The following is a 26,871-nucleotide window of genomic DNA, read 5'->3' as shown; positions in this document are numbered from 1 at the left end:
TGAATAAATCTTAGACTGCTGCTAGACACGTATAATCTCTTAGACATAAACCGTTGGCCAAGGCTGGGGCTAGGAGTGGATCCAGCCATACCTAAGCTCCATCAGGAGTTTAGAAAGCAAGGGGGTCTTCTCTGAACCTTGTGACTCAATAGGAGGATCTCCCTCACCCTTTTTTTCCTCAGTCTCTGTATAAATCATTCCAGCTCAGTTCTAACACAATTTTCCTTTGTATGCTTCATCCATGTGATAAGTGATAGAGTGAACCTTGCCATCGAACTCTGTTAAGTCATGCTTTTATAAATGTCTATTAAAATCACTTTCTGCTAATAGCTTAGTGATTCTTTAAGCGGCCTCTAAACCACTCATTCGCAACAATCTCTCAGCAGATTGGTTAAAGTTGATGATGGGTCTATTCAGAGAGTCTCACTATTTCAATATTCTGTTTAGTAGGGTGTTTTTAAGAAGCAAACCTAATATATAAGATAAAGGCTGAACTTTATTCTGTCTGAATTTATTAATTACCCTATCTTTGTTGAACACACAGCAGCTCTGCAGGAGTAACAGGTGAATTTTTTTTTTTTAAAAAAAACCACAAAAATGAGATGTGTGTAGGGCAATCCTTTTAAAAATCTAAAGTATGAATCAAAAAGCCCAAATCAAGAGTGCAATGACATTTTAATACTTAAGAATATTCCCTCTTGAACAGCTCAAGACAAGATCAATATATCCATAATTATAAAAATAATGCTGTTGGACAGATGAGCCAGCACTCGGTGGGTATTCAGTAAAAAAGGAGTGACGTCTAGCAGATTAAGGGTTAGACAGGAGCAGTAACAAGAAAAATCATGAACAATCATGAGACAAAATAACATAGGCAAATTAGCACATAAATTACTCATTATTAGTTCACCTGGAGATAAAAAAAAAAATTAGGACAGAACAGCTGGTGATTTCAGGCTCACTTCAAACAAAAAATTTGTTTGCATTTTTTAACAGAAGGTATCAAAATGTTTCTTTTGCAAGACCCTGAAAAAATATTTAAATTTTAATGAATATTTTTCAAGGATTTTGATTTCTCAATCATAATATTGGCAAAACAAACCTGTAGTACCAAACAATATATCAAGAAACACCAATGCATCTGTAAGTGCTAGCAATTTGTGATTCCACCTCTATTTCTGTATTTTTGATAGGTAAAACCAAACTCAAAAGAATTTGGAAGAAAGTCTAGAGGCAAGAAAAAGGATGAGTGGTGATCTGGCTTATCATTATGAAGACAAATACTAATTCATTTTTTAATGCGTTTCCTACAATATTATATTCTTTGATATGCGGCATGTTTGTGCATGTGTGCTACTATATCTGTTCAATAAATATATGTATATTTTATTTTTATTTATATATATGTGAACACATAGATATTAATTCTATTTCTAAGTTTACGTCTGTGTTCTCATTTTCTCCATTTGTCTCTTTAAAAAAGTGGACAAAAGTGGAATTTCATGACAGATAACATTCTTTGGTATTCATTTCAGTGGGGAGTAAATAGCCATGAATGACCTTCTTGTCTTTACCTTTGATTTTTAAAATGTTTCTTGGCACTTTAACAAATGGTTCACCACACTTCAACTGAAGGGGAAGAAGATGTCAGTGCCTTGATGGATGCTTTTTACTATAACTATGAGTATAAAGAAGACATTTAGCACCATGTATTCTCATGATTTGTTTTATAATCCTATTGAATATGTACAGCTGAATTGCTAGAACATATTGCTAAAAATATTGTTAAATCTTTCTGTTTGAAATGTCTAAGATGAAATTTTATGAAAAGACACATAGCAGTTTCCCTGAAAAGTTTATAATGAAGCGAATCTGAAAAGATTTTGCTCTTAAATCTGTATTGGAATTTGTTCCTAGTCTTGGATACAAGAATGTCTCAAAGTTTTGTGATAATGTTGAGAGTACACATTTTGTTGCGACATTCAAATAACTTCACAGCATCGACAACAAGAAAACAGTTATTGACAGAAAGAGCTTTCTATAAAGAACTGTCATTAAAGTTGTATGCACAAAAAAAAAAAAATCAAGTTTATAGTAATGACATAAGCTAATGGCTACAAGACATACATTTTGGGAGTGGGAAAGAGCGGCTTTGATTTGCTGTGGAAGGACCGTCTGGTAGTTGGAGGCATTTTCTTATGTTAGATCCAAGCTTCATTTAATTTTTAATCCGCTGTTGGTTCCCACATCCTTTTGCAACTAGCACATGCTAACAGGAGATGACAGACAGACTTATATAAGTCACTTGGGGCCAGCTCCAATAAAAGACTTTAAATTAGATGCCACTACACCAAACCATACTCAACAATCCCTTACAGAAATGTCTACGCAATTTTTTTCCTTTTTGAGCTGAAACTACATTATGTCTTTTGGCATCAGTACATTTGAAATTTCTCATTTTTCTACAAGGTAACTCAGGATTTCCAGAAAAAAAAATACAGGACTTCTGTGAAAGTGATGTGTTACTAGAATAAAAGATTGAGCCTTACAATATTGTCAAACCAGTATTAGTATGCAAAGTACACAAAAAGGCCTGCCAGAATGGCCCAATGCACAAGTGAAAATTGACCGATACTGCTTTCCTATATAAGAAGTGTTACATTCTCCACTCCATTCCCTGCTTTTCGTACCAAAAGTCTTTGCACAGGTGCTTTCTGCCCTCCTTGTAACTTTAGTCAGTTCTACCTGTGCAAGTCAAGTGCAAACAGATATGAATGCTAGCAAACCACAACGGTGACACAATGGCTACAGGCAGTTCACAAAAAGAGATCATCAGGTACCATCATATGATGCTCTTTCACATTTGCATTCTGTTCTCAGTTCGCAGGACCCATTACAAGTCTGCAACCCAGTCCAAACACATGATTTAAGCTATTCTAATACAGAGTCTGGCAGTTTCAAAGGCGGCCGCATTTCCAGAGGTAAAATAGCCAAATTTACCCATTTTTACTGCAATATTGCCAAAGAAAGATGCACACATAGCTACACACATTGCAGTTTTGCCCTCACCCTTTTACATTCAGGAATACTCCTTCACCACCCTTTGCATCCTGCTGCTTGTGAAAAGGGAAGACATTATCTTAGCTTGCCCTTCTGTGCTCTCCACTTTCTCCTTTCAACTCATCTCACAAACACTATGATTTTATTGTTAATTTCCTGTTGGACTATAAACATTGTCTTTCTCTTGAAATTTTTTTCATACTTTTTTTTTTCTTGTTTCCTCTGCTGGCCTGTTCTACAGCTCCCCACCCTTTCGTATTCGTCTCCTAATTGTGGCTAGCCTGAAAATTATTTTTGAAAGTGGCTCCTTTTATCCAAAAATATTTTTTTCCCCTGGATATCCACTCTCTACTGACCTCCCCCTCTTTTCTGACCTTCCCAGTTAGGTTTACTAAAGTTCAGCCAACCCTTCCGTTGCATTCAGTAGATTATTTCTTTTTAAATAATCACGTCGCAGGAGTATTATCATGTCAGTTCTCAGGTAAGTGGTCTAAGTAGAGGCAAATTCTTTATTCTTCTAATCTACCTTTCAGTTTGACAATCTGTTTCAATCTTTCCAGCATGGACATAAACAGTGTACTTTTAGATTACAGAAATATTTTCCAAATTCTCCCACATTAACACAGAAATTTGTACTTTCAATATGTAGGATGTCATAACCGTTACAGTGTCAAAACCATTATCATTCATTTTTATTTGGTAAATTAATTTTCTAACCTGAAGTTCTGAATTTCCAATCTATAAAGCAAACAGTGGCATAAAGCTTTAGAGATAAAATAAGTGGGGAAAAATACCATTTGCTCTCCAAAAAATTATATTTTCCACTTTGATCAGGAAAGCAAAAGGCATAAGACCTTTGTCTCCATGGCCTCACTGTAACTTTAGTTCAATGGGATTCCAAGGAATATGGGAAGACTTATTAATCCCCCAAGGCCTGTAAACTGGCTATTTTTCCCTTCTTCAGCCTCTCTTATAGGCGGGGTTCTTCATTTTCTAAAATCCTCTTAAGAGCTGAGGCAGTGGAATTTTAGGCTTCAGACTTAATAAAGGAATTCTTTTCCCTTGGGTATGCAGCACTGGGAAGAGGTATAAGAAAGTTCAAATCCAAAATGAATAGAATCATTTCACATCTTTTTTTATTATTATCCAGTTCAGGTGACTAGAGAACACTGACCGTTAAGTCAATAACATGGCATCAACACAAAAATAAACGTATTTCAGATATTGAGGTGTATACTAGCTCACTAATGAGATTTTAATTTAAAATGACAATTCGCTTCCATACTGTCAAAGTGTATTGAAAGGATTTATTTTTAAAGCTAATGAACCATAACGTAGAGAGCTGTATAGGAGTATACTGAGTACTCTGCTGAGCTCCTATGAGTTCCGCAGCCCTATTTAATTTTTACTCTACTGAATGGTAATTAATTCTGGTGATTTACTTTGACAGCTTTCTGTCAGGCAGCCAGGTATAATCTACAGAATACACAGAAAAGCTACAACATTGAGATTCATACCACTCTACATGTAAAAACTTTAAAGCAGAAAACATTAAAAACCTATCTGATTTAGGATTGAAAAGGCAACAATATGGAGTGCTTTTTTCCATGGACTTATGCCTAGATTAAACTGATTTGGACACATAAATGGCAGGCGCTTTATTCAGCAGATCCAAGAAAATGCAATGCTTTAAGAGGCTCAAGTTCAGAGGCTATCATTCTGTGCTGGAAGTTAGCTGTACATGTAAAATTGCAAGCACAGTTAATTACCAAAGGTAGCAAAATTCTTATTTGGCTAGCTGGTTAATGCTTAGTCATTGGCTATTAACTACTAGATTTTCAACATACCATTTCCCTTCCCTAATATGCCTAGTAGCTATATAAATTATACCTCAAAGGAACTATCAAAGCTTCTATATACCTTATCGCGACATTTCACTCCAAAGAAGACTCAGTAAATGTATACAGCTGTATTATTTCCTCTTCAGAAAATCTCGTCTAATTTATATGATCATGGTCCAACTCACTGCTCAAAGCTTCCATCAGATGGCTCCATCAGGGCAGGAAGCTTGGATTTGTCTCAGTGGTGATGTGAAATTTTTCAGTCTGGGAACACTGATTTAACACCTCTGCTTGAGGCCACGATTCTCAGCATGAAAGGTCTATGCCACTGAGCTGTCATCTATGACTCTTTTCTGTCCTCCCAACATAAATTCAGCCATACGCTCCCCTCCTAGCTGCTAGTTTCCATTTCTAGTCTCATACACAGATTCAAGGGTTTCATTATAACAATACTCTCTAATTCTATTTGAATGATTCCCCGATGATTTCCAGGACAAAGTGTACTTTCAGTGCTTCTCCCTCTCAGCCACAGCAAAGCATCTGCTGCATGGCCCAGGACGGGGACCTCACAGGGCTCACAGATCCCTTCTTGCAAATTCTTAATGTACCTTTAGCTGAAAATTTTCTATTAAGCCATAGCAGTGCCTACTAACATATAGTTCAGCAATTCATTTTGGGTAACCTTGCGAGTTTACTATTTTACCACAGTCAACTTCTGCAGCTGAAATGAAGATCAGGGATTCAATATGTGAAGGATTACAAACAAGCCTTAAACTGTCTTTTTCCTCATGAGCTTATAACCTATAACGACAAACAAGAGCTTACAGATAAGAGAGACAATTGTGAGGTATGCTTGTAGCACATGCCTTAGGCCAGCAGCCATCTAAATGTTTCTTTTTGGCTAGCCTTCTAACACACTGGTTCTTGTCTTTCAGGAGCCCTGAAAGAAGCAGATCCTGAGAAAGGATTTAGGGGAGACATTAGTAAATAATAAGTTAAGAAATCGGTTCAATGAAAGAGAGGAGTAACCAGATAGAATGAACACTTAAACAATCAGGCTCAAGATTGACCTCCCTGATGAAACGGGAGGTGATGGGAGACTAACTCCATGCAGTCAGGAACATGGAGTAGGAGAGTGAGAATTTGCATGGGAGATCTGAAGATTAAGACAAGAAGTTTGAACTCACTAGGATTGGAGTTGGTGGAAGTTCAAGAAAAGAGTGGGATGATAACAAGTTATCTGGCAGGCATTATTATGTTGCAGTTTGTTCCCTTTGGGGAAAAAAAATATTTCAGAACTGGATTAGCGACTCTGGTTTGTGGGACCACAAGTATGAAGGGCTCATCAAGCTAAGGGTAGGAGTGTTTTTCTTCCTCTCACATTCTCCCTTCGACCTTCTAAAAAATAAGTCTATCAACACTGCAGGAAATTAGTACTAATTTATATACACTTTCCAGCTGAAATCATCTGCTGAATATGTGTGATTACAAACACCTTGTTTTAACACACTACATTTGTAGGGGTAATTTTCATTATGACACATCTCAGTCCAGATTCACTAAAGCTGGTTAGACACAGTCTACCTAAAGATGGAGCAGATAAATATGCTTCATGAGGCCGGGACGATTCCTGTTAGAAATGAGTAAAGCAGAAATGATCATAAGCATTAATGCAACTCCTAAAATAACAAAAAATTATTTCCTTGGATATTTACACTCCACTTCTCTGAAATGACTGGGAGTTATCCAGGACCAGTCGGGGTCAGAACCTAGGTTCTACTGACTTTAAGCACTATGCAGTCTCTAAGTTTGGTTAAATTTAGTTTATGTCTGAATTTGGAAATAATGGAGGCTAGGGGAATTTTACTTTCAGAGTTCTTGTCAGACTTGGCCCACTTAATCCTTTAATTGGATGTTGAACTTTCTAAGTATAAAAACAGAAACTGTACATGCTTCTTATATGGGAACATATGGGAAAAATAATGTGTGTATAAAATTGATAAAAATCGGGGGACTTTGCTTTAGAAAATACTTTTAAAGTATAGAAAAAGTGTTCAGAAAGAGTTTTGTTCATTTTTTTAGTAAAAAATAGAATCCAGAAATATTTAGCTATATTATTTTATGCTAACATGGATGATACAGCTGACAACATTTAATGAGTTTCCCAATATTTATTTCAAAGTAGTGCTTTACAGCTTGAAATGAATACCAGTGCTGGCAGGTGTCAAGACTCAATAGCAATTTACTTTCAGAGTAATGATGCAAATTACACACTTGAATTCTACAAAGAAAAGAACAGCAGTAAAATATGTAGTGACAGTACTATGAAGTTTGTAAGAAGTGTGACGGATTGGCTTCCTGATATATCTGGTTTACGCAGCACAAAATCTTTGTGACTAGCACTGAATGCAGAGTGTACTTAAATTTAGCTATGGGATTGAACATTGTAATAGCTTAAAAGCTCACTATGTTTCTTCCTATTTCCAGAGCCTAAACATTTTGCTCTGATTCAGCATTTCTCTACATTCTTTTTACTAAATTGAATGCTGAATAGAAAATCTTCCAACCCCAGCACAAGTTCACTCACTCCCAAAATGATACAATAGAAATCAGTAAAATAGATAATTCCCTTAGTTATTTCATAGCAATGTTGAAAGTTAAAGACTTATTTAAGAGTAAAAACTAGTACAGAAGTTAGAAGTCTGTATCATTATGAATAGATTTTTTTAATATAAAACAAGAATTATTTGGATTTTTATTTGAAAAGTAATTATATAAATACTTGCTCTGAAAAAGTAGCAAGTCCATACAAGTTATTTGAAGTTTGTAAAAATGTGCTACTAACCCTAAACAAAAATAGAAAACACAGACATAATAAAATTAAAATCCCATGGCAACTAGGGAAGATCAATAAGTGAATTCAGACATATAAAATCTTCTCCATAGACAGAGAGAGAATTTTCAGCATTTCAGACCAGTAAGGTAACTGCCTTGCGTAAAGGCTCAGGTTAGTGGAAAGGAAAATATAGACTACAGTCCAGCAAAGATTTAAAACACATGCTTAACTTCATGCACCTAAATAGTCCCATTAACGTGAAGTTAAGCATGTGTGCATGTCTTTGTAGGATCATACTCAAGTGATATCCCTTTGATGAATGTTTCTTCCTGTGTTAGCAGGGAACGGTGTTTGATCAGGCCAGCATGGGGTTAAGCGCCCTTTATCTTTCACCTCTCCACTTAGAGGACTCTACTATGTTGGTGGGGGTGAGGATGAGGATGAGAGAAGCAGCATCCAGCCTTTAAGGTACACAGTTCAAATTCTGGTTATTTTAAGAAGAGGAGCCTCTAACACAGCTGAAACTGAAGGTCTGATTGTAGGATTTGTATCCTGCGGGTTCCTGAGCTGCTTTGGGTTGCAGACAAATTCCTGATCGAAATGTTTTAGTTTTTTTTTTTATAAATTATATCTAGTGATTAATATGGAAGTAGCTGCCTATTTCTAGATTAATCTTCTTGTGCTAAGAATATACCAAAAATTTTATTTTCCATTCCCCTCCAACTCTGTTAAGAGGCCTATTTGTGTATATACCCATACAATCATTTTTGCAGTTTGGATCTTAGTTGCAACAGCAGCGGTTGCAAAATAGCTACATAATATATCACACCGAACAACTGCGAGCCTAAGCTGAGCTTTAATTATACATTCCTGGCTTAAAGTTTCTTCCAGGCATGTTCACTACAGTAAGACTAGTACAACTGTCTCTGTGACGGGAGAAGTGTGCCACAATAGACAATGAAGTTTTGTGCAGACTAAAAATGAGAATGCAGGGAACTGTGTTTCCTTCGACAGTGTAACTTCCAATTGCTTAAGGCCTTTCATAATGTAATTCTAGAGGCTCTTTACAAACACAGTAATCATACCTAATAGATGCTTTATAATGTGGGCATTCTTGGATGCATTTTCCACAACACAAAGAAAGATTCTGTCATTTGCCTAAGCAGTCACTAATTTAGCAATAGGCAGGAATGGATCCTCCAAGTTCCTATTGTAATTTTAGAAGTAGTTAAAGAGGTTGGATTTTTTCCCACCGTTTTTATTGAAAATATATTTTGTTACATTTCTTCCAAACAGAAGTTCATAACTGCATATAACTACTGCATTATGGACTGGCCTAGGAAGACACGTAACTTGACTGTATACGCCACAAGGACATAACCACACATGCTTCCCAAAATGAAAATGAATTCAAAACATATGAAGTATATCAGGAAAGAATATAAAAGACAAATTAACAAAAGGACAAAAGGAATCCACCCTGGATCTTTTGGTGAAGAAAACCAACTGAGAATTATTAATGGCCGCAAATATTCAGTGGCTGTGAAAAATGTTGTCAAAAGCTAAACTGAACCAGAATAGAAATGGAATAGAAAGCTGAGAAGTTGTGTGAAAAAAATATTTCTTATTCTTTTTCTTAAATGCTGTTTTAATATTCCATATATTGTTCTAACAAAAAGTGGATTTGGATGTATTTAAATAAGGAATTGTATTAAAACTAACAACTGGCTCATTATACATCATTTAAGTTGTAGCATCCCTGAATTACGGTTTGTGATGGCTTTGCATATTCCTAACTTTACAGCTAACACCCCTTCCAGTTTTTATTATCACCTCGTTATTCCCATTCTTCCTTCATGATGTTATGGTGACTAAAAAATATGTGACTAGAAAATAGCAGCCTTTCATACTTCAATCCCCTGACTTCCCCTGGGGGAGTGGATTACTGCATCATAATACTGGTATCTGTTAGTTAATGCTGTGGGCTTCACTCAACTTCAAAGCAAAGATATTAAAGGCTCGTTTTCCACTACAAGGCAGGTGTATTTTTATTAGCTCTTTTTCAAAATTGCTATGACTTCACTTGTGGATATCCCGCCAACAGCCATTATTGAAAGCTGGACTATAATTGCTAAGGAACATGCAATGTCTGAAGCACTAAACCAGTGTTACTGCAATCCTCCAACAATTGACTGAAACCAAGTGTTACATCATTAAAGCTGAATTACAACACACCCATGGCGTGTTTTCCATGTGTGCTATTTTAAACAATAGTAGAGAAAAACCTGGCTATAAATTCACAGATCCCCAATTTGTTCAAAATTCATGAACAATGAGGGCTGTCTGACAGGCTCTGCTGGCTCTATTTTAGTCAGAAATGTCACGCACCATAATTAAATGTCTGTTTGGCTTTTATTGGAGATGGAAATGCTAGCTTTAGTTATAAATTTAAACAACCTGTCACAAGGGGAGACTCCACGTTTGTATAGTTTAGGAAAGTTTAGCAATTGTAATTGCTCCAGGAAAGACAAATAAACTTATGGAAACTGTTCTATTTCTTAATTGGCTTTGCATCGGAAAAAAATAAGCTAATGTGGTTATGGTATAGCTTTCATCTGGTTTGGACTGAGTTCTTTGCTTTGGTAGATAAAGTTAGTGCACGAGTACTTTCCCCATTGCTGTTGCTTAATTTTCACACAGATATTAACTGAAGACTACGGTGATCACAGCTTCTAGGTTAAGAGATGATGCCATTGACAAGTGGCAACTAAACACCATCAGTCTTCCAGAAAAATGTTTAGTTCAATTCCGCGCAGTTCGCCCTGATGTTGTCCAAGTGGAAATATTTTGCCGTCACACTGGTATGCAAAGGCTATTATAGTTTAAGCAAATCCTGCAATTTTTCTACTCAGCTTCAGAAATTTTACAGTGCCCAGATTCCAGTGGAAAATATTTGATCACTCATATGCTTGGATAGAAATTTGTCACCTGGAATAGAAATCAGGGTAAACCTGCCAGCATCCTTATGCAGACAGGCTCTGCAAATATATACTAGGCAAGATCTCTGCCAAATAACTTGTGTCTGGCCAATACCACCTTTCAAATAGTCTGTGAATACCAGTTGCCAATAAAGATTCATTATACCATGTGTAGGTAAATATTATTTTAGCTTTTGCATCTACAGTTTTAAGCTTACACAGTAGCAATTCATTTGCTCTCCACATATTACCTGTCTGCAAGTTTCTGTGCAGTGGCCAATCACAATATTCACACTTCTCACTAGCACCTAAACAATATTCTTCTTTTACTTAAAATAGATCACTGTCAGATGCAAACATTTCCAAGTTACGTTTTTCACTGACACACAAAGTATGTACTATGGTTATTTTAAATAGTAATATCACATGCAAAACTTCACAGTAGATGTTATAATCATCTAAGTCTTTTCCTGCTGCACTGCTTTTCAAGAAGCTAATCATTTCATCTGGGTTCTATGATCTATTTAAATGTAAGTCAATGTATAATGTCTTCTACTTCTGAAAATGTATGCATATATTAAATTAACACAAAAAAAAAATACTATCTCTATATTCCTCAGAGTGAAACTTTAGAGCCATTCCCTCAGGCATGGTAGATCCTCCAGAATAGTCCCAAATCATGCACTGGGTTACAGTTGTTAAAAAAATAAAAACATTTTAGAAGGGAGTGTGTACCTCTTTCACCATAAATGTTTGCATATACATCTTCATTCTCTTGTTTAGAAAAAGCCCACCAACTCAGATTATCTCACTTCAGAATGCTACATACTTTTTCAAAATTGCACCAAAGTTGCTGTTATGAAACTTCTCAAGCAGTTGTTGTGTTGATTTAATTTTCCGTTTAATTTTACCACTATTTTCAGTTTTTCTATGGGATTTGTTCTTTCCTTCTTTCTGGAAATGTTTGTAAATACTAAGGTTTATTTTAGAGGGTTCTTTTTCATATGAAGAGAGCTAATAAATTAAGTTTTGCCCGTCTTAAAGGCAGGTGTCTATATGTTCTTGTGTGCACCAGCCAGGACAGCTAATGGCAAAGATTTAACTCCTTTTTAGCACCCTGATCTCTAATTCTTTTGGCTACTGATTTGTCACAGGCATTGTTTAACGCATACTCAACACTACTTCAATTTATTCCTGCTTTTGCAGAAGACATTGGTGGCTGAATAATTGCTATACCACTGACGAATCCTCAGTCAATTCTCTCCGACATTAGTAAAGTCTGTTTGTAGTATTAGAGCACTCTATTGCAATATGACCAGGGATCACATTTGGTCCCAGTTGCCAGACAATTTCATTTTCATGTGCTCAAAAAAAAAAAACAACAAAAAAAGTCTCAGTACCATGAACTCAGCAAGGATAAATCTATTCATCTGTTGTGTATTTGGACATTTTTCTTTAAATAGAAGATATTTCTATAATTTTTTTTCTTTTACTTAAAAGATCTATTGTGTAGATCTTGTATAGATAAAGTTTATTTTATGCCATTATGTAGGGAGATACATCAAGTTTTTATGCCATCATGTACAGCTCAGATACACCAAGTTTTTGTGCAAGCTCTGTCCCAGTTCTGCTTTTGTACTCCTTTAGATATTATTATCCCCAGCACAAATTCTATCATCTCTATGCAGATCCCACTCCCTTCTCCAAGTCTCGCCCCCCTCCCCCTGCCAACTAAATTATAGCCTTCCCAATATTATTGTGTGTCTGATTGTCAGCTTAGGTTAAATATAGTTTAAATTATTTATATCCCCTGTTTCCAACTACATTTTGCCTCCTTCTTTCCCTATAATTATAGATATCATCATCACTGTTTATATATCATCTTCGATTCCCATCTCTCCTGAGATTCCCCACATCCACATGTGCAGCTTCTTTCCTAACAACATACCTGAGATAATTAGTCTTATTCATTCAAGCATCTAGAATTCTCATCCAGGCCCTTGTCTTCTCATATCTCCGATATAGCAATTCTCTCTGCCAAAACCTTTATATCTCACTGATGTCCACCCAGAATGCTACTGAAGTAAACGGGTGTCTTAGACTGTCCTTTTAGCTATGTCATTTCTCTCTATGTACATTTCCTTTGGCTCCCTTTTGAAAAGTAAGCTAATTTTCAACATTTTAAGGATCTTTTCAGTATAGCTCTCTGTTCCCTGAGCTAATTCTGTTAGCTCCTATTATCAACATGCTCAATTTTCATAGAAATACTTTGTGATTTCTCCTCCAATGGTCCTAATGTTTGTCCACATTCATCTGCTGCCTTTTATCTCATGTTTACACTGTACGTGCCTGGGAGCAGGACTATCATTTTGTTCTGGGAATTGACAGTACCTTGAACAACTGTTAGAATACCTGGGTGTCAACTCGTTTGACTTCAGAGTTAATAAAGGAAATATTTACTCTTAAGCAACACGCTGCAAACAGTGATCGCAGTGATGAAGTATTTTGCTACTTGCAGTCCAGCCTCTCATTAGTGCATTAAAATACCGATTTGCTACTGTAGAGTGAATGGACAGCAAGGTGCTTCAGGACCTCCTTAATACAGCAAAGGTCAAAACCACCCAAATGTTAACAATGAGATCCCTAAAGCACTAAATAAACAGTTGAAAAGTATTTTCCTCTCTAAATATTTTGAATCAGAAATAGTATCAATTTCCATATTTGGAAAGTTTTTTTTTAAACCAGATTGGCTAGAAGAATACTTTAAAGCTGTTTTTCTTAGTGTGTAATAACACCTGTAAGGTGAATATAATTGTTTGCGTTAATGGAGGGATTTATTTACACTGATGACTCAACAGTGTTTCTCAATTATCTTAACAGTGAGAGCAAAACAAAACAGGAAAGCAAGTCACTGAACTACCAAATTTCATCTAATAACAAGGCAATCTATTCTTCTGTTCAGCAACATACTTCAAAGTGCACATTCAACCAGAATTTTTCAATTTTTTAGCTCCCATTAAAATAAAACAACGAGGTGTTTCATGCGTTTCATGTAATGCTAAGTGTTATTTTTAAGCTAAGCAGTATGAAAATGCTGGATGAGAATGAGCTTCAGAGAGCTGGCCTTCCTTAAAAATTACTGCACATGAATAGTTACACATGCATAATTATATAATTACACTTGATGGCAGCAATAGCACATAGAGAAGACTATTAATAGCACGTAAAATCTGCAGAAATCTCATGAAGATGAATATCCTTCAAAAGTATGAAAAGGTGGCACTTGGTGCAGAATATATTTTAGTTTTACATTTCAGCATGACAATTACCATGAAAGAAAGGATCAAAGTCGAATGGCACAGCTGGCAGCTTGAGAATAATTTAAGAGGTGTACTGGCAATAGCTTTTTGGTTTCAGTAAGATGGACTGCATTAAGTGTAATAGGGAAATGATGGTGGAGAAAAGTCATACAGCATTCTTGCCTGGCACTAGTACAACATTAGCTGAACCTGCAGTTTTGATGACTTCATACAAATTTTAAGGGAGAAAACTTCTGCTAATGAATATGAACAATAGCAATATCTCTGCAGTTTGGGACAAAACGACAACTCAACATTACATTTAGGCTTAAATCACTGATTCAGGAACTCACGAGCACTGGGGAAATAAGATTAGCATATGCCTCTAGTATATGCAACCATGGTTCCTCAACCTTGTCCCCAAACTACAAAGAGATAATCTGTCTGCAAGGACATGACTAAATACTTCAGAAATCAGGGCAGCTGGGCTGGAAAGATGTAATACAAGCTATGCAGATAACGCTGTATAAACCCAAGGCTCTTTTCTCATTTTCCACTCTCCCTGTAAAGTTTGAATTTTACAGCATTGCAGGGGTGGGATCACAGAAGCAACTCCTTATCATTCAGTTCCTTCACAAAGGAAGTAATAAAAGGAGTTTGGGAGAATATACAGATCCTCCCTCCTTTCCATCCTTACCCTAACTCTCTCCCAGATCATTACAGGTACCCTTTAGACCAGCTGTGCCCTGCATGGACCAGAGAGGGTCTGTCATGTCTGCCTTCTCCCCCATGCCATTTCCTTTCACTCCACTTTTAATCTGGCTAATACTTGAATATACATACTCTGTCCAACAAAGAATGATGTTGCATTTGATAATACACTTTACAGTCACCAATTTCCAAGTCTCCCCCTCAAAGACGACCACACCTTAGACTGGAGGCAAAACTGTGACGTGTCTTAGCTGAGTTTTCCTTCAACTAGACATTCAGCAGAAGACCTACCTTTATTTGTTTTACAAGGTATTAAGTATAGCTTCAGTTTCTTAGCAATTAAGCTAACAACACAGTTCCCTTTCAACCACAATTTTCCAAAGATGATTTGCATTCTAAAGACTCTGTCTAAGCCAAGAGGCAACATTTGTCCACACACAAACAGTTCTGAAAATTAGAATCTCTGCTGCCAAATGTATTATGAGTTCTCTGAAATTACTGGCATATATGCCCAAATATGCACAGTCTAACACATGGAGATTTTACAGTTGTAATATGCTTTTATGTAGAGTTTAATAGTACGGATTACTACACATTACAAAGCAAAATAAAATCATGAAGACCACATAATTTGATCTACAGAAAGATCAAAATAAAACAGCAGAGGATGTAAAGTAGTTGGTTGGGCAGATTTTATGTGGACTGTCCAGGAAAAATGGACCATTTTTGGTTGCATGCTGCTTTCACAGCTATTATTTTTGTTAGTTTTGCAATCTGATGCTTTTGATTTTTATTTGATGCTAATAAGTTCTGAAAGCCACAGAGTTTACAAAGCCAAAAAAATAAACCTGGATCCACTAAAGATCCTGTTTTCCTCTTTCTTAACTCTCCACTAGCCAGGAGTGGAGCTGTCAGTTTTACATCACTGGAAGGAGCAGATTTGATTCATCTAGTGGATTGAGACTTTTTATAAGAACTTGGCAGAAATTAGCAAATACTTAGAAGGTGATAAATAGTCCAATAAGGTACTCAAAAACATCAAGTTAAGATGGCATCAATTTATATAAAAATTAAGGCTATAAAACTATATTTGTTCTATCACTGTTCTTAATCAGAGTAACACTGTATAAATTGACATTACAGTGGGAAATAAAGTTATATAAGAATATGCCGTGCTATTATTTAAATTTGTTTCTTGTTCTTTGATATAATTAATTGATAGCTATGCACCAAATATACATGTAAAACAGAGACTTTTTTTTTCTCCCACATAGACGAACCCAGCTCTCCTTCAAGCTATGAAAGGGTTTTTTCAGATCTTCCTGGACCCTCTACTGAGAATTTCATACTCTAAAATTATCTGTTTCAAGTAAGCTACCTCTGAGTAATGTATAATGACAGAAAAAAATCAGCGTGTGAAAAAGCTGATCTGAATCTCAGGACCTAATATTCTACCGATACCAAGGACTGTGTTAAAAATTGACAGTGTTTGCTTTTTTAATATCCAGTTTCCCTCTGCTAATGGAAAGCTGCTTACTTCCAACAGCAAGGGCCTCATATAGCCATTCAGACGAAACACCCACTAATCTCCCTCTACTCTTGGAAGTAGAGATTGGACAATTTTATCAAACAGTTTATTTCTTGAAATATGTCATTTCAAGATTAATGAACTTACAGCAAGTTGAGGACTTTTAATTTTATTTTAAATGGAGAAGTTTGAATGAGATGGTTTTGTTTCAGGCAATACTTTCTTCTGGCATTTCACTAATCTTATTTTGTAATGGTGGGGAAAAAAACCAACGGGTTTTTGATTCGGATTTTTTTTGTAGGTTTTATTTTATTTTGATTTGGTTAGTGAAACAGAAAATAAAGTTTTCCTACAGCTCTCTCTATTACTTGAGTCAATAGGGCAGAGCACATTGAGCAATGCCAGTTTGATCATTCCAGCAGAGCTGTGAGTCTTTACTGACCAATTCAAATATTCGGCACATTGATAGGACAAAATATGTTCACTACTCTGTAGTTACCGGCAGAGGGCCATAAAATGGTACAAACAAGTCTGTCTGGAGCATAATGGATTTGATCAGAAATCTTGGCCTAGGATGCAAGTACACAATTGCTAAAACTGGTTAAAATTATTCTTTTTGGAAATACCCCATGAGTAATGTTTATTTTTTTGCTTTTTATTTTTCAAGTTTTTAGATTAATTCCTCTGTGCAAGTCTGCATGTTAGTCCTCTTCATTTCCTTTTATTAGTTAAAGTTAAAAATTGGACCCTTTTATTTAGAAAATTCTCAAATATGTTTCAGTGCTTTTTAAAATAAAAAAATATAAAAGCATATGCCATTTTTTGTCAGCCAACTGCACATTTTAGACTTCTATCTAGCAGGCATGGCAAATTCTAGCCAGTTATACCCTAATTTTTAAAATGTATGAAGCTCTTCTCAGTTGTTGATATCTTGGTAACACATTTTTTGGTCCAATTTACAAGTCTGACAGTTGAATTCCTGCTTTTTACACGTTTTATGGTCTGGGGATGCATTTTAATAAGGTCCAGATAACCCCAGAAGCTAATTACCATCCATACATGTAGTACGGAGGATACATTTGGAATGGACTTGCTTTAGGCCAACACTTTCATTAAAAGCAAAGACAGCCCAACAAGGTATTAGAATTAGACTCCTGACCGCATCTTTTACTGTGCCAGAACATACTCAGCTGAAGACAATGGAGAACTTAAAAAAATATGTATACTTAAACCCCCCAGTTTTCTAAATAAGGTAACTGTTTAATAGGCTTCACTTGAAAGTCAGGAATAAGAAATTACTAGGAATTTAACCGGGATGATGGCAGCTCTATTTACTCCTTACGCAGTACACAGAAGTGAGGTAGGCCCTTTATGTATGCACAAAGGCAAGTATATGCCCTAAGATGTTATAACCTAACTAACTAGACTGTTTGCAGACAAAGGAAAATGGAGATAGGTATAGAGACATGTAGATATAAAACAATGCAGTTAATGGTCAGATTCTGTTTCTTAACATCCTGCTTAACCACCACTTTTAACTGTTTCCTAGTATCTGACTGTTCTTTGTAGTCAACCTACATGAAGCCAACAAGAAGAGAAATAAATATATCAAGAGATTTATAGTCATATGCAGATGCGCAATGAATTCAGGTAATATCTAAGGACAAAATATAGTATCCTTTTCTCCATAAAATCTAAAATGTTCAAACTAAAACCAGGCATTTTCAACTGTGTATTAGCTTCCAATCAGCAAAATAAACAACCTATTCCAGGCATTTCATGGGCTCCACATGAAGATAAACCAAACTAATTCTGTCAGGACAGATGTGATCAGTCCCAGACTCCATAGGGGGTTGCTGCTTTATTTTGCCATAGTTTCAAGTGAGAACTAGAGCTTTACATGTACTTTTTTCCCATAACACCTATTTCCAACTTTTAAACATACAAAGTGTTTTGTGTGTTCTGCGTTTGGAAATCAGTTCTTAAACATAGCATTTGCTAATCTTCTTTCATCAGGCAATTTTTATTTGGCATTGGCAGTAGAAGGAAATTTTAAAACATTCTCTTTGCCTTGCGTAATACCCAAATATAAAAATAAATATAGCATTGTTGCTTTTCTATATTCCCTGTCTCTAAACATCATAGAAAACAGAACTCATACAAAGGAATGATATAACAAGACACTAATAAAAAAAAAAATCACAGCACAGATAATGGTTTGATTTTATCTTATTGATCTATTGCCCACTTTAGACAAGAGGCACTGGCTGGTTAAAATTTAGCAAGCAATTGCCCAGATGTCATGAACTAGTTTTCAGTCTCTGTGGTTATTTCAGGTGCTGCTAGTAGAAAAACAGAGGCTCGACTTTTACTGTGCTTTTCCTTCTTTGTTGTTCATAAGAAGCCTCTGAAAAAATAGACTGTGCAGAAGATTATTTTTTTAATCATCAATTCTAATAAAAATATTATAAAATATTTTGAGTTAATTTCTGCTTTCCTAAATACAGGTATTGATTTGGCTTTCCAATGGCCTATGTTACAGCCCGATTCTGCGGGTCCTACACAGCCATAGTATTCCAGAAATGCTAAGTTTTCACAGCTGCCATGTTCTGCTCACTGTTACAGAAGTGGGAATGGACATTTATGGGAAGAAGAATCTTGTACCTCCATCTCCCTTGCAAGACGTATAAATTGGGTAATCCTGGACTCATGTCTTGTTTACATTTGGGTTTTCTCTATTTAAATCTTGCGAGACAAAAATATCCAAAATGCTTTAAATACTAGGCTGGTTCTTTGTGGTCACCTTGTATCTGCCAAACCCAGATTTATTCCACATCAGAAATAGCTAACTTCATTAAAGTTGTCATCTCCTAAAAGCTAATTCGATCCCTCTGCCTGTCACGTTGAGGTTAAAATTCAAACTAAGCCATCTGCCTTCATGGTCTTGGGAACACAGGCACAGCTCTCCTCTCTTTAAGATTAGGACAATGCCCACCTGCCAGTTGCAATAGTTTTGGTGGCAGACTATCTGATTTTGGAAAGAAGTTTACTAATTTTGCATATCAGGTTGTCCTAATAAACACTTACATGCAGGTGAGCTTGATAGGCTAAAGACAGCTACACCACAGAGCACACACGCGCACTGGCCATGCCTGGTAGGGCTGGAAGGCTCCCCGCTCCAGAGTGCTCAGCACGGTTGGGGGACACAGTCTGACGGATGCAGAAGATATCTTCTGCTTCTCCCCACACCATGTCTGTGGATGGGAAATCTCAGCAAGTAAGCCAGTGCCTTTCATTCAGGACGCAGCAATCACACCTTACCCTTGCCTTTGACTCTTCGAGATTGCAATGTGTTTTACACTACGTTACACTTTAAATTAGCTTTGAATGTAAAATGTATAAGAGCGTAAACTGATCAGTAAGCACTGGCTCTGTCTACTCCGACTGCCTTTGCATCTTCCCTACAGAATCCAAACGGCGCGGAGTCTGTCTGTACGCCTGCCTGTCACTCCAGTGTACGCCAGCCCTGCTTGTGTTGTGATGCAGAGGTGCCTCTGTGCTTACATAGATGACTAATACTGTAAACAAGGCATTCTCTGAGCGCTCCTTCACTGGAAGTACTTTTTAAAGCTCTTTAAAAGGAGAAGAAAAAAAAAATTACTCTACAGATTAGTTTTCCTAACAGTACTACCTCTGCAGAAGAAATCCAGGTATGAAACAAATATATGCATTTGTGCATTAACAAAAAAAAGGTCAGTTAATACTCTAGTGCTGGAACTGCAATTACACAGCCAGAAACATCTACCCATGTGGATTATCTCAGTTGTCACCAGGGATTAATATCGGTGAAGCAATTCACTGGTATGGAGATTTCTATTATTATCCATGTGTTATTATGATATAGAAAAGAATGCAGTTTGATGGGGTTTGTAGCATTACTGGCTTTTAGAAAAATTATGCTTTGACTTATGAACCAAATCTGCAATGCAAATTAGTAACAACGTGTGAAATGGCACAGTTTCATTTTTACAAAGACACCCTCAGATGTATAACTGAACATTAATAATTTCATTTGGAATGGCTGTTATCTTTAAAATGCAAACATTGCACACAGATACAAGCCAATCACTAACTGCTTTAGGCTAAGAAGGGTCAGAAAATAAACTTTACAACTATCATTGTGAGTGTTGACAGAACAAAATGCAAAATTTCAGGCAGTATATGTGAATATGTATTTTCTATCTTCAGAGTACCACCTTTGCTTCATCTTTGACTGCATGCTTCTGATTTCTATTAAGTATGACTACCTCCTTGTCTTGTCAAGCAATTAAAGTGACAAAAGTAATAGCAGATGCCTCTTTCATAGTTAAAACTACAGCAAGCAGACCATAGCTTGCATTTTATTACAACCACTCTATACAGCCTAATAATTGCAAGGTAATTGAAAAGATCCTGATAATAAACCACTAGTTTACTTTTTTCAGACAAAATAAATATATAACCGAATTCAGGCTTCATTTTAATGACACATTAGATGGTTTCCAACTTGTCTTGATTTTTGTTTTATTTTATGATTGTAAATAAACCCTAGAAAATTCCTTCCCCCATTTTACCACCTGAAACTGCAGCTGTTGGCTGACACTATCAAAGCCTCGCAATTCCGAACTCACGTGCAAATCTCATCAAGTGCAGACACTTCTAATTGATTCCAGAAGTTTTTCTTTTGCTAAGATCAGCGGGCAGAAGAAGAATAATGAGCAGCTTTTAAGCAGAGGGGGGAGGGTGTTGAGCTCGGGGAGTGGAGATTTTAAAAGCTCCAGCTTGGCTGCTCTGCCAGAAATGCGGAGCAATTTTACGGTCAATTGGCCAGAGCATCTGGAACTATACATCATAGTCTTTAGTTGATGGTGGTGTAGCCGACTCTCAAACTGGCTAAGTCTAAAATCAGTAATGACTCTGCTGTCACACCTAAGTGGAAACTAACTTAATCTACTGCCAGATTTTACTGTGACTTTTTCTAAGGGACATTATTCCCCTTAGGGCAGTTGTCAAGAATATTAAAAGTCCAGTCCCTGGGATACACTGCATGGTATAGCGGACTTTTCTGAATGAGGCTAACATAGAAAATAGAGATTACAACTCGTGTTTGTTTAATTCCATAGGTGTTGACAAGGCTTTTTATCATAAGGCAGTAGAGTTTCCTTCCATCCCCAGCTTCATTTCTAAAATACATTTCAAATACATCAGCCAATCTAGTTAGGGCACAGAGACTGCATAAATGCTGAGGTCATAAATCATAGCACAGGGCATGGAGCTTTCACCTTAATGGAAACCAAATATGGGATATGCTGCTCTTTGAAATGTGTCACAGATGATCGTAACGAGGGACCAAGGAAAAATGCTACAGAGCAGAAAAATATCGTTGATGTGGAAATAAGTTCTTATGAGTAAATGTTTGTTTTAAGTCAGTCCTTACAAGTCAATATTCCAACGCTGGTAAATTACACTGAGAAACAAGTGAGGTAACAACAAGTCTTTGTATGATGAAAGAAGAAATAAGTAGTGTGGTAATATATCACATTAAGAGGGACTGCTGTGGAATGCAGAATACAGTGCAAATCAGTTCTTTAATAAAGAGATATTATATATTTTAACCAGACAAATTAGCTGACACACTCGTAAGAAATACCAAAATTGCATCAAAGATCAGAGAAGCAGTCCATTTGGTACAGAATACTGTCTCCAAAAGTTTTTGGAAGAGCTGCATCTAGCAAGTTTAGATACTCTGGAGGAGTAAATAAACAATTTGACCACAACGAAGTTAATTTCTGCCTTCATTAGTTAAGGGCTGAGTTATACCCTGCAGCACAAGATTTTATATATCTTCCAAAGTTGGTTATAATTCCAATGCACCACATGCCCACATAAAACAGAAAAGAAAATAAGTTATTCATTTAAAATATCACACGTGTATACAATCTCTCTTTTTCTCTCTTTTCCCCAATGAAAGCTGTCCTAGATTTTTATCCTTCCTACCTGTAAATTAATACATGCCTGCCAACGTTTTCATAGCCAGGCAGCCCAGAAAGCTGCAGTGCAGGAGGAGCCTGGGAGAAGAGATTTACTCTCAAATACAATGCCCTAGCTAAAACAAAGGTAAAAGATAAACAAGCACATCAAGACAGACATCTGTATTTCCTCCTCCACCTTCCTCACTCCTAGCCCCTTAGTTTTAGAGTCTTTTTCAGTACTGATTTGCAGCCACTATGAGAGTTGGTGAAAATATTTAAGACGAGTTCCAACAACATGTCAATGGCTGTCATTTCTACTTGCTCCTCATTAGTACTACTGTCAAATAACAGCCAGTGCTTGACCAAAATCAGCTCATGGAATATGCTGGCCGATGCCAAACCAGAGCAGTTGGATGGAAATACTTTGAAGAGGTGCACCATCATCACAGATTTATTTTTACATATCGTGCCTGGTGAACTGTCACATAACTGAACACACAAGCAATGTTTTCTGCTACCTCCAGGTGGTTAGGAGACTCCAAGCCCAGCCTGACAGAAAATGATTTGGCTTTAGTAATACACATGATCATCACATTACACAGGCATGAAGTAATCAGCCCAAAGAAAACTAACTAGTATAGGATGTGGCAGCACAGATCCTCAAGCAGAAACACATTAGCTCCTCAGTTTACTGTCTACAACCAGTCAAATACAATATCTCTGCCCTTGTCGTCAAGGTTATCAGTGACCTCCACCCAGGAAACAATTCTCATAAGACCTAAAAATTTCCTCAAACATCACTTTTTTTTTTCTTCCAAAAAAAGCAGAGACTGCTTCTTTCACCTAACTATTCATATTGAAATACATACAGCACAAGGAACAGAAAATGCATGCTTTTATGCTCCACAGCAAGTTGCATCAACTCACTTATCCGAAGAAAAATCTTTGGCTGCATAAGGCCAACCCAATTAGATGGACAGCAAGGGTAAAAGGTTGGAGCCAGAGGGCAGGACTGCTCCTCCTGCTGGAATTGCAAACGTTAGATGCTTTTTTCACACCCACCTGAGCTAATTTAATAGCAAAATAGGAAAGGCTTGCTTCTTGTTTCCTCTGCTCTTCTCTCTCACTGCTCCCCTAGTTTCCTCTGTTTCTTCTGTATTTTCCTCCTAGTTTTCACCCAGAAAGCCTCCCTCCCATGCAATAATGCTGATAATTGTCAGACTTTTTTATGAGCCAAATGTGATAATTTGCAGTCTAAATCACCTATTACTAGTTAGAGTACTCTGGAAATAGTACTGCAAGAATATTTACTTCTGAAATCATATCTACTGGTTCTAAAATATCCATAAGAAATATGAACATATGAAACATAGTAAAAAAAAAACCAACATGTTTAGGCAGGAGTGACATGCGTTTTCACTAATTATTCAACATGATGTATGTCAAAATCAGTCTTACACTTATCTGCTGCAATGTGCACCATTAACTTAAGAATGTTGGGACAGAATTATTTGTTAAATTCTAGACACACTGAGTAGTGCCATCATGCCTCTTGCAGTTTATTTTTCTTCACCCCTGTGCCCTGAAAGGCTTAATTTATAGACCCCAAAAAATAAGTTAACAAAAATTGTTTTATGTGATGTTGTGCATTCATTCCTATTGCTCATGAATACTGGATTACTAAAGAATTGTTTATTTGGTAACATAAAATGATGACGATGTAAGGAGTATATTATTTAAGTATAATACAGATTATGAGTACTGAAAATACAACATTAAAAAGGTCAAAGTCAGATAAATCTAGGTGTATGTTAAAGATGGGATATGTACGAGGCAAACAGAAAGATTAAATAAATGGTTTAATTTACACCTCTCAAAAATTGTAAGTGGATTTGAAGGAGAAACAGATCAAAGGAAGTTGAAAAGCAAGCAGATAAAAATTACTAGGACATAGTAAGAAATAAAAAAAAAATGCTTATGAGATAGATCTATGTTTATGGGCCTCACAAGATTTTTGAACTTATCTACACTATTATACTAGGAAGGATAGATAACCTGTTTGAATGTTGAAAAGAAACAGGTTTTAGGACAAATTTTATACCTGATTTCTGAGAAAACCTTTTATTTATTTATTTACTTATTTATTATGCTTTCTGGTATCTGCTGGTTCAAAATGATCAGGTCAATAATGACCAAAACCATTACTATTTGAAGACTTTTCAACACAAATTGACAAATCTCTGGCATTTTCTCTGTGCTCAGAATTTTTTGCTCATAAATCCCATTGTAACAATATTACCACCCATAAGAACATTCCTACAATGAATCCAGAAATTGTATAATGCATTGAAAGCACAAGAGCAAAACCCATGATGGTGGATCATTTATATCAAAATAGGGGACCCTTTGAAGCTCATCACAAACATCACAAAAGCTATTAATAACACAAACTTGCTGATTTATGATAAAATGTAAGTGTCTAGTGCTGATCTGTTGGCATTATTCAGAAGCTTTATCTATTCTAGTCTCACTGGGAGCACCTAGTCTTTCAGTATTTTCAAAGAAAAAGAACGTGAGCAAAGTGCTCCTGTTTCTTGTTAAAAATGGACTACCTAGTCAGTGCCAAACAAGGGACTAAAAAAAAGAGTAACAGAGAAGTATAATATAAAGGACAAAAAGAAAAGCACTAGACAGAATAGAGGATAGGAAAGTACGGTAGGAAAGAACTAGGGATGGCAAAGAAGTTAATATTTTAATGACAGATACATGTCAAGAACAGAACAAGAACCATTTCATTTTATTTTCTTCTTCATGACTGAATAGGAAGCCATATAGTTCACTACAAACAACAGAAATCAGAAGTAACAGTCTGATAATTTTACTTCTACTTGCTTCTTAGTAGGAGACACTTTTACACATGTACACACACACCTCAGCAAGGCAAGTACATGAATTTTTTTTTTAAATGTAGAATATATATTTTGATATATAATTCTTCCCAAATTCAGTTAGAATACCGGAGTATCTCAAGTTTGAGAGCTATATCTCAAGGGCTGTAGAATTAATTGCCAAATTTTAGAATTCTTTGCTTCAAGCCCATCTATGGTAGTAGGCTACTCAGTAAATAATAAAAACATTTTCCAAATTATATTTAAGCAAGTAAAATCCTTAAAATATCTGTTGAGGTCTGGCAGACTCTCATCAAAGGGATTCAAGAACTGTTTGGTTTATACACCAAAGTTTTGACAATATAAAAATATGGGAAAAAATCAAAACAATTCTTGATTAGTGGCATTTATCTAGCTTTAAATATTGTCCAATAATTATTGTTTTCCATCCCAGGTAAAAAGACAAAAAACAAAAGATCAAAAAGACCCACAGGAGAATAAGATATTTTTCCACACTTGATCTCTTGGAAAAGCAGGAAAATCCACACCACTACCAGAAACCTCCGATTAGGAAAGTTGCTATAAATTTTGCAAATGTTTCAAGTCAAAGGAACCATTTTGAACTCCACCAGTAACAGGTTCGAGTCTTGATCCCTACTGTTTTATTTCATTTTTTTCTGATTTTAAGCCAAAAGGTAACTTTCTGATAACAGTTCTACTAGTCTAGCAAACCATTCATAAGCTGCTGAAAACTGTCTTTGCTGATAATCAGCACTAAGTAGCTTGGGAATGTTATTCAGAATCATATTAATGATTCAGTGTTATTTAATTCAGATCATATTAAGAGTGTTATTACGAAATACCAACTGTACTGAAAAAAAAAAAAAAAGGTAGATTAAAAAGCAAAAGTCACAAACAGGATAAAAATAAGTCTTAAGAACACAAAAGTGACCATACTTAATCAGACCAAAGGCCTATTTAGTCCAGTATCCTATCTTGGCTAAAAGTCTGTTTTTGACTATAAGTACAGAACTCCAGCCTCCAAGCATTTTCAGATTTGCCCCATGAAAGGTGAGTTAATCATTTCAAATTAAGCAACACATTTCTGTTATTCCCTTCAAAACATATGGCTACCAGTATATTATTTTTGCAAGAACTGGTAAATAGACACTTTTCTGACTTTTTTCAATGTAAATGGGCATCTCTGTAGCAAACCCCAATAATTTTCTTACAAGTTAATCATAAAAAGTGAGAAATAAAGAGATAAGAAAAAAAAATCAATACTCTACTAAAATAGTATAATAAAAAATAAGGAAGCAAAATATAAATTTGTAGTGTTACTGTTTTTTCTAAAAAGATAAAAAATCTAGGGTCATTACAATAGACATTTCAAAATAAATGTCTTACCTCATATGCATACCCCAAGGAAGAAAACTGACTCTTTAAGTAGCCAAGTTTGTACACACCTACGAAGACCAAGCAGCGGATGATTTCCAAAATTCTTGCTTTGGGCCTAGAAATGGGAATTAATTTAGATTAACGTCCAATCTTTTCTTCTTTGTTAAATTCAGTGAAAAAGAGAATGTAGAAATAGCCTGTGATGTCTTGCACTTACATCAAGTCATCTTTCTCAACCTTACAGTTAAGTTTTTATAGTATTTCTTATAGTACTTCTTATATGGACTTATAATACTGAATTTGCTGGGGGTGAGAATACAC

General features: G+C 36.0%; 1 protein-coding gene across 1 annotated transcript in view; it reads right to left on the bottom strand.

Annotated features, from left to right (window-relative positions):
- Positions 1-26,871, bottom strand: part of AGMO (alkylglycerol monooxygenase) — a 197,430-nt gene that overhangs the window by 56,667 nt on the left and 113,892 nt on the right. Inside the window, exon 12 of the mRNA XM_075143651.1 lies at positions 26,560-26,665. Coding sequence (XP_074999752.1) covers positions 26,560-26,665 — 106 coding nt within the window. The remainder of the gene's footprint in view (positions 1-26,559; positions 26,666-26,871) is intronic.

This window comes from Calonectris borealis, chromosome 2 (assembly GCF_964195595.1).
Source record: "Calonectris borealis chromosome 2, bCalBor7.hap1.2, whole genome shotgun sequence".
Classification (NCBI taxonomy): domain Eukaryota; kingdom Metazoa; phylum Chordata; class Aves; order Procellariiformes; family Procellariidae; genus Calonectris; species Calonectris borealis.
The sequence above is the reverse complement of the archived record's forward strand: the minus strand, read 5'-3'. Positions and strand labels throughout refer to the sequence as shown.